The sequence below is a fragment of the Micromys minutus genome, assembly GCF_963924665.1.
Source record: "Micromys minutus genome assembly, chromosome: 19".
In the NCBI taxonomy this organism is placed as follows: Eukaryota; Metazoa; Chordata; class Mammalia; order Rodentia; family Muridae; genus Micromys; species Micromys minutus.
In genome coordinates this window covers 35,869,334-35,884,439 of record NC_137954.1, presented here as the reverse complement: position 1 = coordinate 35,884,439, position 15,106 = coordinate 35,869,334, and the positions used below count along the sequence as shown (strand labels likewise).

Below are 15,106 nucleotides of genomic sequence, written 5' to 3'. Positions count from 1 at the left end.
ACCTCACTCAGGATATTTTTTAGATCTATCCATTTGCCTAAGACTTTCATGAAGTCAGTCTTTAATAGCTGAGTAGTACTTCATTGTGTAAATGTACCACCTTTTCTGTATCTGTTCCTCTGTTGAAGAACATCTGGGTTCTTCCCAGCTTCTGGCTATTATAAATGAGGCTGCTATGAACATAGAGGAGTATGTGTCCTTGTTGTTAGAGCATCTTTTGGGTATATGCGCAGGAGTGGTATAGCTGGGTCATCAGGTAGTACTATGCCCAATATTCAGAAGAACCTCCAGACTGATTTCCAGAGTGGTTGTACCAGCTTACAATCCCACCAAAAGTGAAGAAGTGTTCCTTTTCCCACATCCTCGACAGTACCTGCTGTCACCTGAAGTTTTGATCTTAGCCATTCTGACTGGTGTGAGGTGGAATTTCAAGGTTTTGATTTGTATTTCCCTAGTGACTAAGAATGCTGAACATTTCTTTAGGTGCTTCTCAGCCATACAATATTCCTCAGTTGAGAAGTCTTTTTCTTAGCTCTGCCCCTCACCCCCTTTTGGAATTTTGATGGGGATTGCACTGAATCTGTAGATAGCTTTAGGCAAGGTGGCCACTTTTATTCTATTAATCCTGCCAATCTATGAGCATGGAAGATCTTTCCATCTTCTGAGATCTTCAATTTCTTTCTTTGGAGACTTAAAGTTCTTGTCATATAGACCTTTCTTTCACTTGCTTGGTTAGAGTTATACCAAGGTACTTTTTATTACTTGGGACTACTGTGAAGGGTGTCGTTTCTATAATTTCTCAGCCTATTTATCCTTTGAGTAGAAGAAGGTGACTGATTTAATTTTGTATGATGCCACTTTGCTGAAGTTGTTTATCAGCTGAAGGAGTCCTCTGGTGGAACTTTTGAGGTCACTTAGGTATACTATCATATCATCAACAAATAGTGATATTTTGACTTCTTCCTTTCCAATTTCTATCCCTTTGACCTCCTTTTGTTGTCAAATTGCTCTGGCTAGAACTTCCAGTACTATATTGAATAGGTAGAGAGAGTGTGGTCATTCTTGTCTAGTCCCTTATTTTAGTGGAATTGCTTCAAGTTTCTCTCCATTTAGTTTGATGTTGGCCACTGGTTTGCTATATACTGCTTTCACTATGTTTAGGTTTTGGGCCTTGAATTCCTGATCTTTCCAAGACTTTTGACATGAAGGGGTGTTGAATTTTGGCAAATGTTTCCTTAGCATCTAATGAGATGACCATGTGATGTTGTTTGGTTTTGTTTTTTGTTTATATAGTGGATTACGTTAATGGACTTTGTATATTGAACCACCCCTACATCCATGGGATGAAGCCTACTTGATCATGATGGATGATCGTTTTGATGTGTTCTTGGATTCAGCTTTTGAGAATTTTATTATTTTGCATCAATATTCATAAGGGAAATTGGTCTGAAGTTTTCTTTGTTGGGTCTTTGTGTAGTTTAGGTATAAGTGTAATTGTGGCTTCATAGAAAGAATTGGTTAGTGTTCCTTTTGTTTCTATTTTGTGGAATAGTTTGAAGAGTATTGACATTAGGTCTTCTATGAGGGTCTGATAAAATTCTGCAGTAAACTCATCTGGTCCTAAGCCTTTTTTTTTTTTGTTTTTTGTTTTTTGTTTTTGTTTTGTTTTGTTCTGTTTTTTGTTTGGGAGACTTTTGATGACTATTTCTATTTTTTTAGGGGTTTATGGGGCTGTTTAGATGATTTATCTGATTCCGATTTAACTTTGGTACCTGGTTTGGAGCAGAGACTGCCCCATCTGGGGATCCAGCCAATATACAGCCACCAAAACCAGACAATATTGATGACGCCAAGAAGTGCATGCCTGATATAGCTGGCTCCTGAGAGGCTCTGCCAGAGTATGACAAAAACAGAAAATGCTCACAACCAACCATTGAACTAAAATGGGGTCCTTAATGGAGGAGTTAGAGAAAGAATTTAAGGATTTGACCTGTGCTCCTGGGGACTAAACCACTATCCAAAGAGTACACATGGACGGACCCATGACTCCAGCTGCACACATAGCAGAGGATGACCTTGTTGGTCCTGCAAAGGCTTGATGCCCTAGTGTAGGGGAATGTCAGGGTGGGGAGGTGGGTGGGTGAACACCTTATAGAAGCAGGGGGAGGGGAATGGAATAGAGGGTATAGAGGAGAATCCGGGAAAGGGGATAATATTCAAAAACTTCCCTGATCCAACTGAAAGACATCTAAGATAGCAGTTACTTCCCACTGGAGATGAAGTACTTTACCTACTCCCCATGTACTGTCACTTGTAAACACATTTCCCTATACAGATGCTAGGGATTCTCCTGTTTAACTAGAATGGTTACTGGTCACAACTCTGATGTTCTAATGCTACAGATGTGGAAACAAACACAGAAAGTTGTCATTGCTACCATACTAGCAGGTGATAGAACCAACATCTAAATCACAGGTTTCTTAACACAGGGTATCCAAAGAAACTCAACTGTAAACTGGGTACTCAGTTGGACCACTTGAAAACTACATGGGTCACCAGCAACCCTGTCCAAGAACAGAAAGCAGAAATTCAGATTCTGAAACTTCTTGCTGGAAGATCCTTGTTCCACTGGTCAACCTGTTGAAGCACTATGCAGGTCTCTCAAGGTCAATTTACACAAACTCAACCACTTCATACTTCCAAAGTAAGAGACAACGTTGACAGCTATCAATGTTAACACCCACTCTCCCCATTACTTAGTGTCAGAATCCTGATGGCATTTGGACTGCAAATACTTCAAATTTCCAAATTTCATTCCCAGTCTCTTACAACTATCTGGTGTACGTGTGTACTTGGTAAAATATGCAATGCCAAGCAGGACTCCCAAGCAAGGTCACTGAAACTTTTGCCTAAACTTTTGCCTTGTCCATACGTTCCTCCTGCCTCACATATGGGAATGTGGACTGGGACTCCAATAGTCATCTTGGACCAGAAATGACCTCAAAGCCATAGTTATGTAGACAAAGTAGAAAGAATCCAGGTCCTGGAGTCACCGTGAGCCTTAGACGGATGACCTTCAATTCCACTTGGGAAATAAGCCACCATTAGAAACTGCTGCTTGACCATTCCTGTTACATGCAACAAAACCCATTATTGACCTGCTGCCTATCTTAAGAACCATTTATTTCTAATAAAAACAAAGGGATTAAATCTAGAAAAATACAGTGGGGAAGGAAACTAATTCCTCTTTTGGGGGTAAGAGTAAATAATCCTTAAAAAGTCTCATCTGTTTTCTAAGGTCAACAGCAGGGAACCAAGTTCCCAAACCATCTTATGAAGTCCATCTCCAGAATACCAGCACTGCAGTAAGGACAGCTTTTAGGTAGCAGGACAGCTGTGGGGAAGGAGTCACCCCATGTCCTCAGTGTTAATATCCTGTTTGTCTCACAGGGGAAACTGATAAAAACATATAGCTCAAATCCCCACCCAGTAGACTTTCGCCTCTCTGGGTAACTAGCATTATCAGAAGTTGTATATCACCAATCCCAGGGAATCAAATATCTGAAAATGAGCATTATACATCTGACTGCCTTAATGTTCTCTGATGATAATCCAGGATCTCAGCGAGTAGTGGAGTCCCCCAAGACAGAATGAGATGGTTACCAGAAGATAGTTGTAAAAATGAAGACTTCTGGAAGCTACATTGCCTTGGAGATGTGTTACATTTCCCTGAATCAATTTAAAGCCATCAAAACAGTGGCTGTCTCCTACTTGAGATGCCGTGCCTTACCTATATACTCAAGCCTGTAACTTGTAAAGTGGCCCTTAGGTCATGTTAGAGTTTTGTCAACTTGATACAAGTCTTAGTCATCTGGGAAGACGGAACATGGTTGAGAAAAATGCCTCTATCAGATTGACCCATAGGCAAGTCTATCTATCTATGGGCTACTTTCTCAGTTAAAGATTGATGAGCCTACTGTATGCAGTGCCAACCCTGGACTTGTGGTCCTGGGTGGTTTAAGAGAGGCAGCTGAGCAAGCCATGGCAAACAAGCCAGCAAGCAGCATTCCTCTATGCTCTCTGCTTCAGCCCAGGTTATTTTCCTGACATTCCTCAATGAACTCTACCTGCAACTTTTAAGATCTTTCTTCAGGTTGATTTTAGTTTTTATCATAGCAACAGAAAATCGAACTAGAATACAAATAGATTAACTGGTCAAGTATCACCAAAGACATTGTAGGTTAGTCTTTCACTGAACTCCTAGCAAACTCGTCAATTAAATGGTTAGCTTCTGTGAGAGATGTGCATAGCTGTTTGCACATGCTAGCTGTTCTTTTGAAGATCAACTTCACAAACCTCACAAGAATGTTTATCTCAAAGCATCACTTGCCTCATTAGACTCACACACGGGCTTTTTATCTTTAAGAGTAGGCATCAATTTTACCACTACCATGTCCATTGAAAAACAGGGTAATATGTGTGATGTGTGTGCTGCACATCCATAAATAAAATGGCTGCACTAAAATCTTGGGGGTGGCAAGATATCTAGGGGACCAGAGTATCTGACCTCCACACATGTTATCAGTTTTAAAAATCAAAAAACTTAAGTATCATGATCCTGAAATTTAAAGCACAACTCCTCTCAACTAAGCAGAAAAAGTCCTCAGTGGAGACAGATGAACTAACTTTATGCTGGTCCTTCCCTAAGTAACTATGCACTCTTTGGCAATGTGGCCTTGCCACTCTTTCCATGAAGGTGAGCTGCACAGTGGCCATGCTCCTACTCCTGGATTCAAATACAGTACCACAGCAAGAAACCAAAGGAAGAGGACCCACCATCACCTGCCAAGTCCAACACCCCCCACCAAGGCTAATGTTAACAGCTCCTGCAAACATTAGCTGAGTTCTAGCCTACTATCACGAGCTGTTACTTACTTGAGAGGCAGTCCTTAAAGGTCCATCTCACTAAGCCTTCAGGAAGCCAGCAGTCCCAGCTGACAGCTGAACTCATGAGATTACAGGACAATCCCTTCCTTAACTCACAATTATAAAATTACCAATACAAGGTCTCTGCTACAATTTGTTGGGATTTTTCTATAGAGTAACAGTGACCAGAACTAAAGCTACATTGGAAAGTCTCTGTCAAGCTGGTTTGTGTTAAAACAAAAACCCTAAAACCCAGTACACAAAACACAAACTGTTGGTTCTCAGCACCCAAAGGTCCTGCAATGCCAGGCCAAACCTGCCTAGGACTCTGGGGAAATCACACCAGTGCTGATGAACATAACGGACATTTCTCAAGTCACCATTTTCACGCAGAACACTTCCATCAACTGAAGCATTTCAAACAATCCACAGGTGGTTTCAAAGTATACCAGAAGATATAGATTATACGCAAAAAAGTGCACCTCTTTGAATTATCATAGTTAAAATTTTGTTATATAAAAGTGTTCTGACCCAATCCTCTAAAATAGTCGAAGACTTTAAAGCTAAGGACTAGGGGTACCACCCAGTGGCAGAATTAACATGCACCATGTCCAGAGCACCATCCCCAGCATGTCCTTCACTATCCCGCCCACAACAAAAGAACCCCTGCAGGAAATAATGAAGGGAATGATTTAAGAGTATGAAAATGCATTATCAGGAGGTGAAAAATGTCCCCAGAAAAGTGGTGTTCACTAACTGGAAAGCAAACAGGGAGAAAAAAAAAAGGAGGGGAAAAGGCACTTGATATGCTCATGACTAACAGGGTTCTGTTCCCCTAATATGTCCACTCTATCCCAGCTTGTTTTTACAGTTATTTTTATCCTGCTGGAACAGGAGAGTTTGACTCAGAAGAGCTGAGCAAGTTCAGGGAAGGACGAGGGTCTGTGGTTCAAAGGCAGTCTCCAGCCCACAGCTCAGCACACTGGCGGCAGCACAGGAAGGCTGGACCTCCACATTCCCAAACACAGGTCCAGTCACGGTTCCTCCCAGAGTGGTGCAGGCTGCCTCTCATCTCCAAAGTCTGTGGTACTATGGCTACTCCATGCCATCAGGAGGAGGAGTTTCCTGCCAAGCTCAGCCTCAAGAGAGGCGAGTACAAGACACTCGGAGAAACCACAACCACATTTTATTTAAGTTTTTTTGTTTTTGTTTTTGTTTTTTTTTTTTTTATTTTCCTCCACACTGGCAAAAGTTCCGAGGGAGCTTAAAGTTTTGTAAACATTTTAACTATCCCTCTTCCCCACCCCCCTTTTGAATTTACAAAGCAAAGGAGAGGAGTCTCACATTTTAATGGTTCCCTATCTCCTTATGCTATTTGATCCAAAAACTATTTACAAGTTTGTAGCAGTCTCTGTATAGTTATTATACATGTTTAGGAGGGAGAGGCAAGAAGGGATAGAGAGAATGGTGATCCAAAATAATAAAAATAGAAACCAAATATAATCTTCCAATACCAAATTGCTCTCAGAGCAACTCCAGCCTTGTCCAGGCACTGATGATGAGCTGTCCACCACAATGCCTCTTGCACAGGCACAGCAGACCCACAGCTGCCGCCAAGGTGTTAGACTATCCCAGGTGATGTTTGCCAGTCTGTTTCTACAGAGCTTGAGTACACTTCCAAGTGCAGGAGCAGGCCTCCTGCCCCTGTGCCTGCCCATCCCCATCCCACTGCATCCTGCTGCATAGTGGTTTTTCCACAGATGAAGGTCTTAAAGATGGTCAGGCTTTGTACGTTCTCTTTTCAGAAAAGGCAAGCAACTTGCCATCCCAGAATCGTTTCACAAGACCTTTTCAGGGCCATGGCAAAACATGCACACGGTGCTCTGAGGAACAGATGAAATTCCCAGCTTTTATCAGAAGCAAAAGTTTATCCCTATCTGAGGTGAAATTACACAAATTCATACATATGGTAAAGATGCCTCTTAAACGAGACAAATTTTCACATAAGGGCCCAAAACAAACGGTCCTAGTCCTTTGAAGTAAAAATATTTATGGGGGATCAGTTTTTAATGAAAAGAAAATTAAGTCCCTGTCCCAGGCCATAGGGTTTCCTTTGTCCAGTAGTAAGGTTGTAAGTATGTCAGGGAAGAACACAGCTTGCTTGGAAAGTCACTATCTAATGAAGAGCACATGAATCCTTTCTTCCGAAAGAACAGCGAAGGTATGCAACATCAAACAAGCCAACCTACACCCCACTTAGGGCCTCTGATGTTATCCCCCACATTACTGTTGGCCATTGCTACCTCCAGACAGAGGTTTGCCTATCAGTGGCAATAGAAAAGTCACTGTCCAGGGGGGTGTTTTGTTACTGGCCAATGTCTCTTAACCATTAACTTTCTTCATGACTGCACCAGGTAAGGCCCTTTGCATGTATGGGGTGGGCCAGAGGGATGGGGAAAAAGAACAAAATAGAACAAGAGTGACAAGAGAAAGTAATCTGCTATTGGCAGATTCCAACACACTTCCTGGAGACAGATGAAATCAATGCACAGTGAATGTGTGCTGCCAACATTAGCTTTGCTGGGGAGCAATCCCAACTGCCACCCCCAAGATAAGGGTATGGTCCACTTAGGTACAGTCTGAGATGCTCACCAACAGTGATTTAAAGTAATCTTGAACACAAAGGGATAGGGAAAAAAAGCCTGAGATGATTGGTTCTGTGATTTGTTGCAGGGTGACAGAGCAAATAGTAAATGCATGTTGTGTCCAATGAGGAGGAACCATGGTCACTAGGCAGGAGAGGGAAGGCTGGCACAGCGGCAGGTACTCAGTAGTCATCCAGAGTCTCAATCTCACCCATGTTCAGTCGCTCTGACGAGGCATTGACTGAAAATCCTACAAGAAACAAAATAAGTTTATGAGTGGGTGGTTCAGTTTCAAGCAGCTGGCTGGGATTTAAGTCTCTTAAGATTTACACTAAACTGGGCACAGAGGAAGTGCAAGCAGACCTATGCAAAAAAGGATCTCTGGGAATGGAATCAGTTTAGGAGAACCATCACTGACAGTATTTACAAACACTGTAACATTGAAATACCTAACACTACTATATGAAGGAACTTTTCCTTTTCTTTAATAAAGATTTATGTATGTGAATACACCATAGCTGTCTTCAGACACACCAGAAGAGGGCATCAGATCCCATTATAGATGGTCGTGAGCCACTATGTGGTTGCTGGGAATTGAGAAGGAACTTTTCCAATAAAATCCATAACCACAAGTTGATAAGAATTTTAAGTGATAAGCCTCTTGAGAGCGAGTGACTCCAAGAAAGCTTTCCAGTTCCTCTGCCCTGGATGAATCCTCAACTGTTTCAGCTGCTGTTTGATCGCCAAAAGCAAACAGGCAACACCCTCTCTCCACTGCGGTTGCTGGTACTGGATGGGTTTTTCACACCTTCATTTTGTACCTCAGCGTTCAAGTTTTCAAATAAATACACATTTGAAATGTTCTAATAACAAACAAAAGCGCCTTACATAATAAGGTAGCTTAATTAGCAGACTCAAAAATAAGATTTTAAAAAATAAACAAGCCTGTTTACTAACCAAAAAGTTGTGGGACAAGCTGCTGTCTGACAAGGCCAAACACAGGGAGAAGAAAGGACACCAAATTCCATCCAAAGTCCCAACCAGAAACTGAGCACCCACAACCCACCCGAGAGTTCATTTTTCCCTTGGACATACTGAAAGGCTTAGTGTCTCAGGTGATCATTTTATTTGGTAAGTCTAAAGACCTAAAGACCAGCGTCTATGAGATGAGCTATCGTCTTTATTCTGAAGCAGGTTTGTTTGATTTCACAGCTTAAGAACAAACGAAGAGAGACAGAAACACTGAGTTGCATGTGACAGAAGTGGTGTGATTAAAAAAAAAAAAAACTGATTTTAATCAAGTCAGAAAAAGAGAAAGCTATTGAGAAATAAAGATTTGATGTTATAATGTGCTGATCACCAGGTGAGGCTTTTTAACAGATGTGGTCTGACTTAACTGATTTAGAAGCTCAGCCAGGCATAAACTTAGCTTCCCAACTTCAAAAAGCAATAGAATGCCACGAAAGACAGGGCAACGGGGGGGGGGGGGGGGGGGCTTATGCACTCTGTTGCCCCACAGAACACTTTCTACTAGGTCTAAAACACCCACACCCATGCTTTCGTTTAGGATTATGACAATGTCTTTGCAGAAAAGGGAAGCCTGACTGAGAGGAAACTATAGATTTTATAACCCCCCGAATGGTTTACATTGGCCCCTGGGAACCCTTACAATTAGTATGACCAAAGAAGAGTGAAGGTGTCTAGGAGTGAAGCGAGGCTGGGGCTCCCTCTCCTGGTTCCTTTTCAATCTGCTCTTTCAGTGGACACTTAGAGATCAAGTTGAAACCTATTTTTCTAGTATGTGCATGGAAAAATATGTCTAAGTAATATATAAAAACGAATAAGCAGAAAAATGTAAACATGATTAAAAGCTATCAAAGGCATTCCCAGAAAGAGGGGTAAGTAGACAGTGATTTTTCACATGCAAAGCTTGTTCAAGACTCCTCAGCACTTCACAGAGAAGCTTTGTTTCTCCTCTTCTGCTGGCTGTCCTCCCCTAAAGGATTAGGGAGGACTCCAGGTCTATGAGGACTGACCCTTCTCCTACTCCTGAACTGAGGGATGTTGATGTCTCCCTATTCTAGGGTCTCTGGCAGAAGACCAAGACCACACTGCAAGGACAAACATAAAAGGTGAGGTCATGTCTGTGGAGCAGCCTCTCACACTTAAGCTAAAATCACAAGGGCTTCTGAGCTAGAAGGATAGTTAGAAATGTGTTCAGCTATTTCTGTCCAAATTTTATACTTTCTGACCAAGGTATAATATTAACAGTGTAGAGCAGAAGAAGGAAATGGACTCTGACAGCCAAGCTTATGTTAACTCCATATTAAAAAATGGCAAGAATTTCATTTTCAACACTATATGTGGGTTTGTTGGGCCAATTTAAGAAACACAGCAACTTACATTCATTATTTATGAAATATTAGTCCCGATCATCCCTGGCATCTTTTAAAGCCCTAATTTTGGCACTAATTTAGGCATGTCCTGCTGTATGTGAGGACAACAGCCCTCAGCACTGAACAGGGAGGTGTCTACCACAGAAGAGTGGAGAAGTCTGCAGCTCCAGCTCACTGGCTGAGACAACTGGGTGTCCTGACAGTACAGTCACCCAGCAGCCACAGGAAGAGGACATAACAAGCACTGCTTTGTTGAACATCTGTGTCAGGCAAAGATCAGCATTCGAACTTTTGAACTAGCTTTATTGCTGTCCATTTTTGTTATTGTTGTATGAAATGCTAAGCAATGCTTTTAAAGTTTGAAGGACCAGAATATTGTTAGTTTGCTTATCCCAGCACTCGAGCACATCTCCTCCACTTACATGCCCAGGAAACACTGTCAACTACTCTTAAAACCAGACAATAAAATGAACCTTTATATGAAAGACTGTAGTAATGTATCTGGTTACCGTCAGCACTCAGAACCTTCCTCCCACCTACCTGAGACTCCAGGCCTATTCTTACCTAATAAACTGGGATCTGCTCGGACCATCTTCTGCTTTTTCTTCTTCTTGCCACTTTGCACAGCCTCAAAATTTGATTGTTGGTTGTTGCTTTGATTGGTCTGAAATACCGAATGGAGTGTACTATGGTTCATTCCCCAGACAGAGTCCTATGAAACAAAACACAACACCAGCACAACTACAATTATACAGTGCACGAGGATATGGCCTGCTCTGAGAGAATGGCTGGCTTGACTTTGCCTTGTCAGGTGTGAGTCTGTGAACAAAATTCCTGGTGAGACACCTCACAGGGCAAGAATGCTTGCCCTGGCTGAGGAGATGGCTCTGTGGTTAATATTTCTGCAGAGGACCTGAGTGTGCTTCCATGTTAGGCAGTTTACAACTGCTGGTAACTGCAGCTCCAGGTACTGTATGTTAGATCTTGTGCGTATTATGTGCACATTTTCACTGACCTACAACATACAATTTAAAATTATTTAAAATAAATCTTTAAAAAAAGCCTAAACCAGTCCAAATACTGAGAGAGGACTGCTGAGACCTCAATTACAATACTCTACTTGATGCCTGATGTCTCTACAAAGACTTTCCTAAAACTTCAGGATTTCCCTCCATCTCTATCTGAATGAATGTCCTAAGTTTTCCATCAGATACAGTGCCTATGTCATCTATTAAGAAATGCAATATAGTTGGACAATAGTGGCACACACCTTTAATCCCAGCACTCAGGATGCAGAAGCAGGTAGGTCTCTATGAGTTCAAGGCTAGCCTGGTCTACAGAGCAAGTTCTAGAATAGCCAAGGCTATACAGAGAAATCCTGTTGTGTGTGTGTGGGGGGGGGGGGGTGGGGGAGAACCAAACAACACCCCCCAAAACCCCAAAAGAAACATCAAACAAACAAAGAAACAACAACAACAACAAAACCCAATGGTATTTTTTAAAAAACCCAAACAAACAAATGAGGAAACAAACAAAAGAAATGCAATTCACACTTCCGGTGTGGCCATGACGGCTAACGCGACCACGAACCCATCTCAACTCCTGCCACTAGAGCTAGTGGACAAGTGTATAGGATCAAGAATTCACATTGTGATGAAGAGTGATAAAGAAATTGTTGGTTCACTTCTAGGGTTTGATGACTTTGTCAATATGCTGTTGGAAGATGTCACAGAGTTTGAAATTACACCAGAAGGAAGAAGAATTACAAAATTAGATCAAATTCTACTAAATGGAAATAATATAACAATGCTGGTTCCTGGAGGAGAAGGGCCTGAAGTATGAATGGATTTCCTTGACTTATGCTAGATTCTGGCTTTTTTTTTTTTAAACCTTTAACGTTTAGATTCTATAAAATGAAGTTTTTGTTAAAGGGAAACACTGAAGATATACATCCATTTTTCTAAGCTAATCATGGTTATTTTGAGAAAAGAAGAGTTTTGTTTTGTCTTGTTATTTTTAAAGACTAAAAAAATAAAGATGTTTTTGGTTAAAAAAAATGCAACTCACAGCATATGGCTATCAACAGGCTTCAACACTATGGCAATACACACCAGACACACAGCAAACATTGTTGTTCTCCAGTACACAAGTCAGAGAACCAGCTGGCAGTGTTCTGAAGACTAAAGCCATACATGTTCTTTATACTGGCAAACCCAGACTGCACTTGTTACCTGAATACTGCCCATACACTGGTTAACTATACTATACAACAGCCCACTAATCCTTTGTTCTTACTCTTCTTAGACTCCACTTCAAAGATCAGGGGGCAGAGGCAAGGAAGAAGCAGAGAAAGCACTGTGGGCTCCACACATACACAGGATTCCCTTGCTGTCTCACCTTCAGGAGAGCATCCCACAGGTGCAGTGTTTCCTGCACTACTTCATACCACTGCTCCTGCAATGTCCTGAGACATCTGTTCTACTGTGCTCTACTGGTGCCTGTCATTGCCTCTTAATTTAACCCTAAGTCTGCTCCACACAGATAGATCTAAAATGCCTTGTGCTACACTGTATTTTTCCACATCTTCAGAAAGGATCTACAATGCAGTTATCTTCTCTAGTAGGTTAATGTGGTTTAAAGATATGAGTATTTTTAGCCTATTTATGAACTTTTGCCAATTTGTTTTTCAGAAAACCCACATTACCAGCCCTCAAAGATCCCACATTTGTAAAGTCACTGAATTGTTAAAGTTTTATTTTTTAATGGTCGTTATGAGCACACATGCTCAGAAAGGCAAAACAATCGGGGGCATGCTCTCAGCTGAAGCAGGACAAGGGAATATCCACCTTTCTACTTCAGTTCACACCCTGTAAACAAGTGCTTCTTTATGTCAGTCATCTAGTACAATGTTTTCACATGCCTGTGGTCTGTGACGGATTTTACTGTTGACCTCTAAGTCTAAGGCTTAGGTGCTATGGAGCACTTCTGAGTCCATAAAGACTGTGCTACATCCAGAGAGAAGAGGCACATCGGAGTTTGTACAAGTGACAACAACAGCTACACTGTGATGATCAGTATTAAGGAATCAACATTGTCAACTATGCCTCTAGCAAAATCCTGAGACACATTCTGTACCTATTAGACACTGTGTTAATGAGACCTGCAGAACTTAACCCTGTGTAATCCATAGAGGCAATGCTGGTAATTCTTAATTTCCTAGTCACTCAGATTTTATAGAATAGTGGTTCTAAACCTGAGGGGTCATGACCCCTTTTGGAGGGGTCAAACAACCCTTTCACAGGGGGTTGCATATCAAATATTAATTTTAGATATTTACGTCATGATTCAAAACAGTAGCAAATCTACAGTTATGAAGTAACAATGAAAATAATTGTATGGCTGGAGGTCACCACAACACAAGGAACCATATTAAAAAGGGCTGCAGCATTAAGAAGAGTTAGAACCACTGGTCTAGAACAAAGCTACAAGGAGCAAAAATCAATTGTAGCTTCACATCCCCTTCAACAGCATCAGAAAATACCTGTCATAGCCCATATACAGTGACACTATTGTTAGGATTGAATATAGGAATACATGGGTCATGTTGGGATCTGCAGCCCAACTAAAACATATGTATGAATCAAGAAAACACGCTCAGGTACCTTGGCTCTATTTGCTATCTGGAACATTTACACAGACATGTACTGTGAAGGCCACACAGATTTTACGTTTTAGATGTATAAAAATAAAAATGTTTTAAACTTCCCTGTCTTCTCAACACTTACAGGCATTCCTACTCACAGGTATACCCTGTTACTTTATACCTGCTGCTGCTGCTGCTGCTGCTGCTGCTGTTGTTGTTGTTGCTGCTGCTGCTGTTGTTGTTGTTGCTGCTGCTGCTGCTGCTGCTGCTGCTGCCGCTGCTGGCTGGCTTTCTGTTTGGCACGGCGCTCAAGGAACTGCTTGGCAAACTCCTTGGCCTCAGAAGTATCTCCTAAATAGGCCCTGGTATAGTCATGGACTTCATAAGGAGACTCCACTTCTTTCAAGAAAGAAACAAACGTAGGAACTGCAGTAAAAGAGGGAAGAAGACGTGAGACCGAACAATAAAACAAACCTCATGTGCAGAGACAAAGCCTCACTATTAACATGTCACCGCACCACCACAGGCAGGAGCTCTGCAGCTGCTGTGGGAGAGACTCTCATCTGTCTAACACAGATGAAAGAGACCCATGAGTGCTGACAATTCCACAACAGCAGCACCAAACAAAGACATACCACATACACCGACTTCACTAAATGTTATAGTGGTTGAACTACGGTATAATGACTGACAGGCATTTGTCTGAAACTAAAGTAATTTGAGGATTCTTCCCTTCTTTCCTTAAATTCAACTTATTAAGTGTGATGATGGACACCAGGTACCATGACAGTTATTTAAGATCAAATATACATCTTTTGAAACTTGTAATTAATTGGAGTATTATGTGTTTTAGAGAGCATTAAATGGAAAATGGAAATTGTGTGGTTTCAGAAAAAAACACAAACACCAGAGTTAGACAGACATGGGTTTAAAATTTAATTCTGAAGTCTACTGGCTGTGTGACCTTGATGAGTTACTTAACCATTCTGAGCCTCTGTTTCCTAATTTATAAAATGGGGATAATATCACCTACCTTGTAAAGGTATCTTCACAATTTACTGCAAAAAAAAAAAAAAAAAGTGTCTGGGATAACACTGTGTTAGCCCAGCTAGTGCCTAGCACATGGTAGGTGCTTAATGGATGGCAGGCATCACTACTATATAAATCTGTTTTCTTTGAAGGCCTTCAGATTCTTAGCTAAGGTTATAATGCTGCAAAGGAGCCAGTCAATTCTTCACTGTTCAGTGTTAAATTGCTGGCTTTAGGGCAGCTATCACCTTGGTCTACCAGCTAAAACAATCCCTTCTACAGTATGACCAACAGTCACTGTCACTTCCATCTAAGGGGCTAGCTCTGTTTAAAACACGCTTTTCTTGAAATCGTGCCTTTATTTCTACAGTCTCAGTCCATACAAAGCAAGTCTACTTACTCTTTCACAATTTCCATCACCTCCCAAAGGAAATGATGTCACACTGCTTTGGTATTCTATTGGCCAG

The 15,106-nt window shown here is 41.4% G+C and overlaps 2 protein-coding genes across 7 annotated transcripts in view; one reads left to right on the top strand and one right to left on the bottom strand.

Moving 5' to 3' along the window:
* Nucleotides 1-6,187: 6,187 nt before the first annotated feature.
* GIGYF2 (GRB10 interacting GYF protein 2) overlaps nucleotides 6,188-15,106 on the bottom strand; it is a 118,383-nt gene continuing 109,464 nt past the window's right edge. For 5 of the 6 annotated variants that reach the window (XM_080932723.1, XM_080932722.1, XM_080932724.1 and 2 more), the window contains 3 exons: nucleotides 13,792-14,036; nucleotides 10,532-10,679; nucleotides 6,188-7,821 (listed from right to left, as the gene is read on the bottom strand). In XM_080932723.1, the coding sequence (XP_080788849.1) occupies nucleotides 7,754-7,821; nucleotides 10,532-10,679; nucleotides 13,792-14,036 (461 nt within the window). In that variant the 3' untranslated portion in view covers nucleotides 6,188-7,753. Of the gene's footprint in view, nucleotides 7,822-10,531; nucleotides 10,680-13,791; nucleotides 14,037-15,106 lie in introns of those variants that run through there. The other variant, XM_080932727.1, reaches the window with a different exon arrangement.
* Nucleotides 11,534-11,835, top strand: LOC308432935 (U6 snRNA-associated Sm-like protein LSm5; the record flags this gene model as incomplete). Its single annotated transcript, XM_080932816.1, has 1 exon — nucleotides 11,534-11,835. The coding sequence occupies one exon, from the start codon at nucleotides 11,534-11,536 to the stop codon at nucleotides 11,807-11,809; it is 276 nt and encodes a 91-aa protein (XP_080788942.1). The 3' UTR covers nucleotides 11,810-11,835.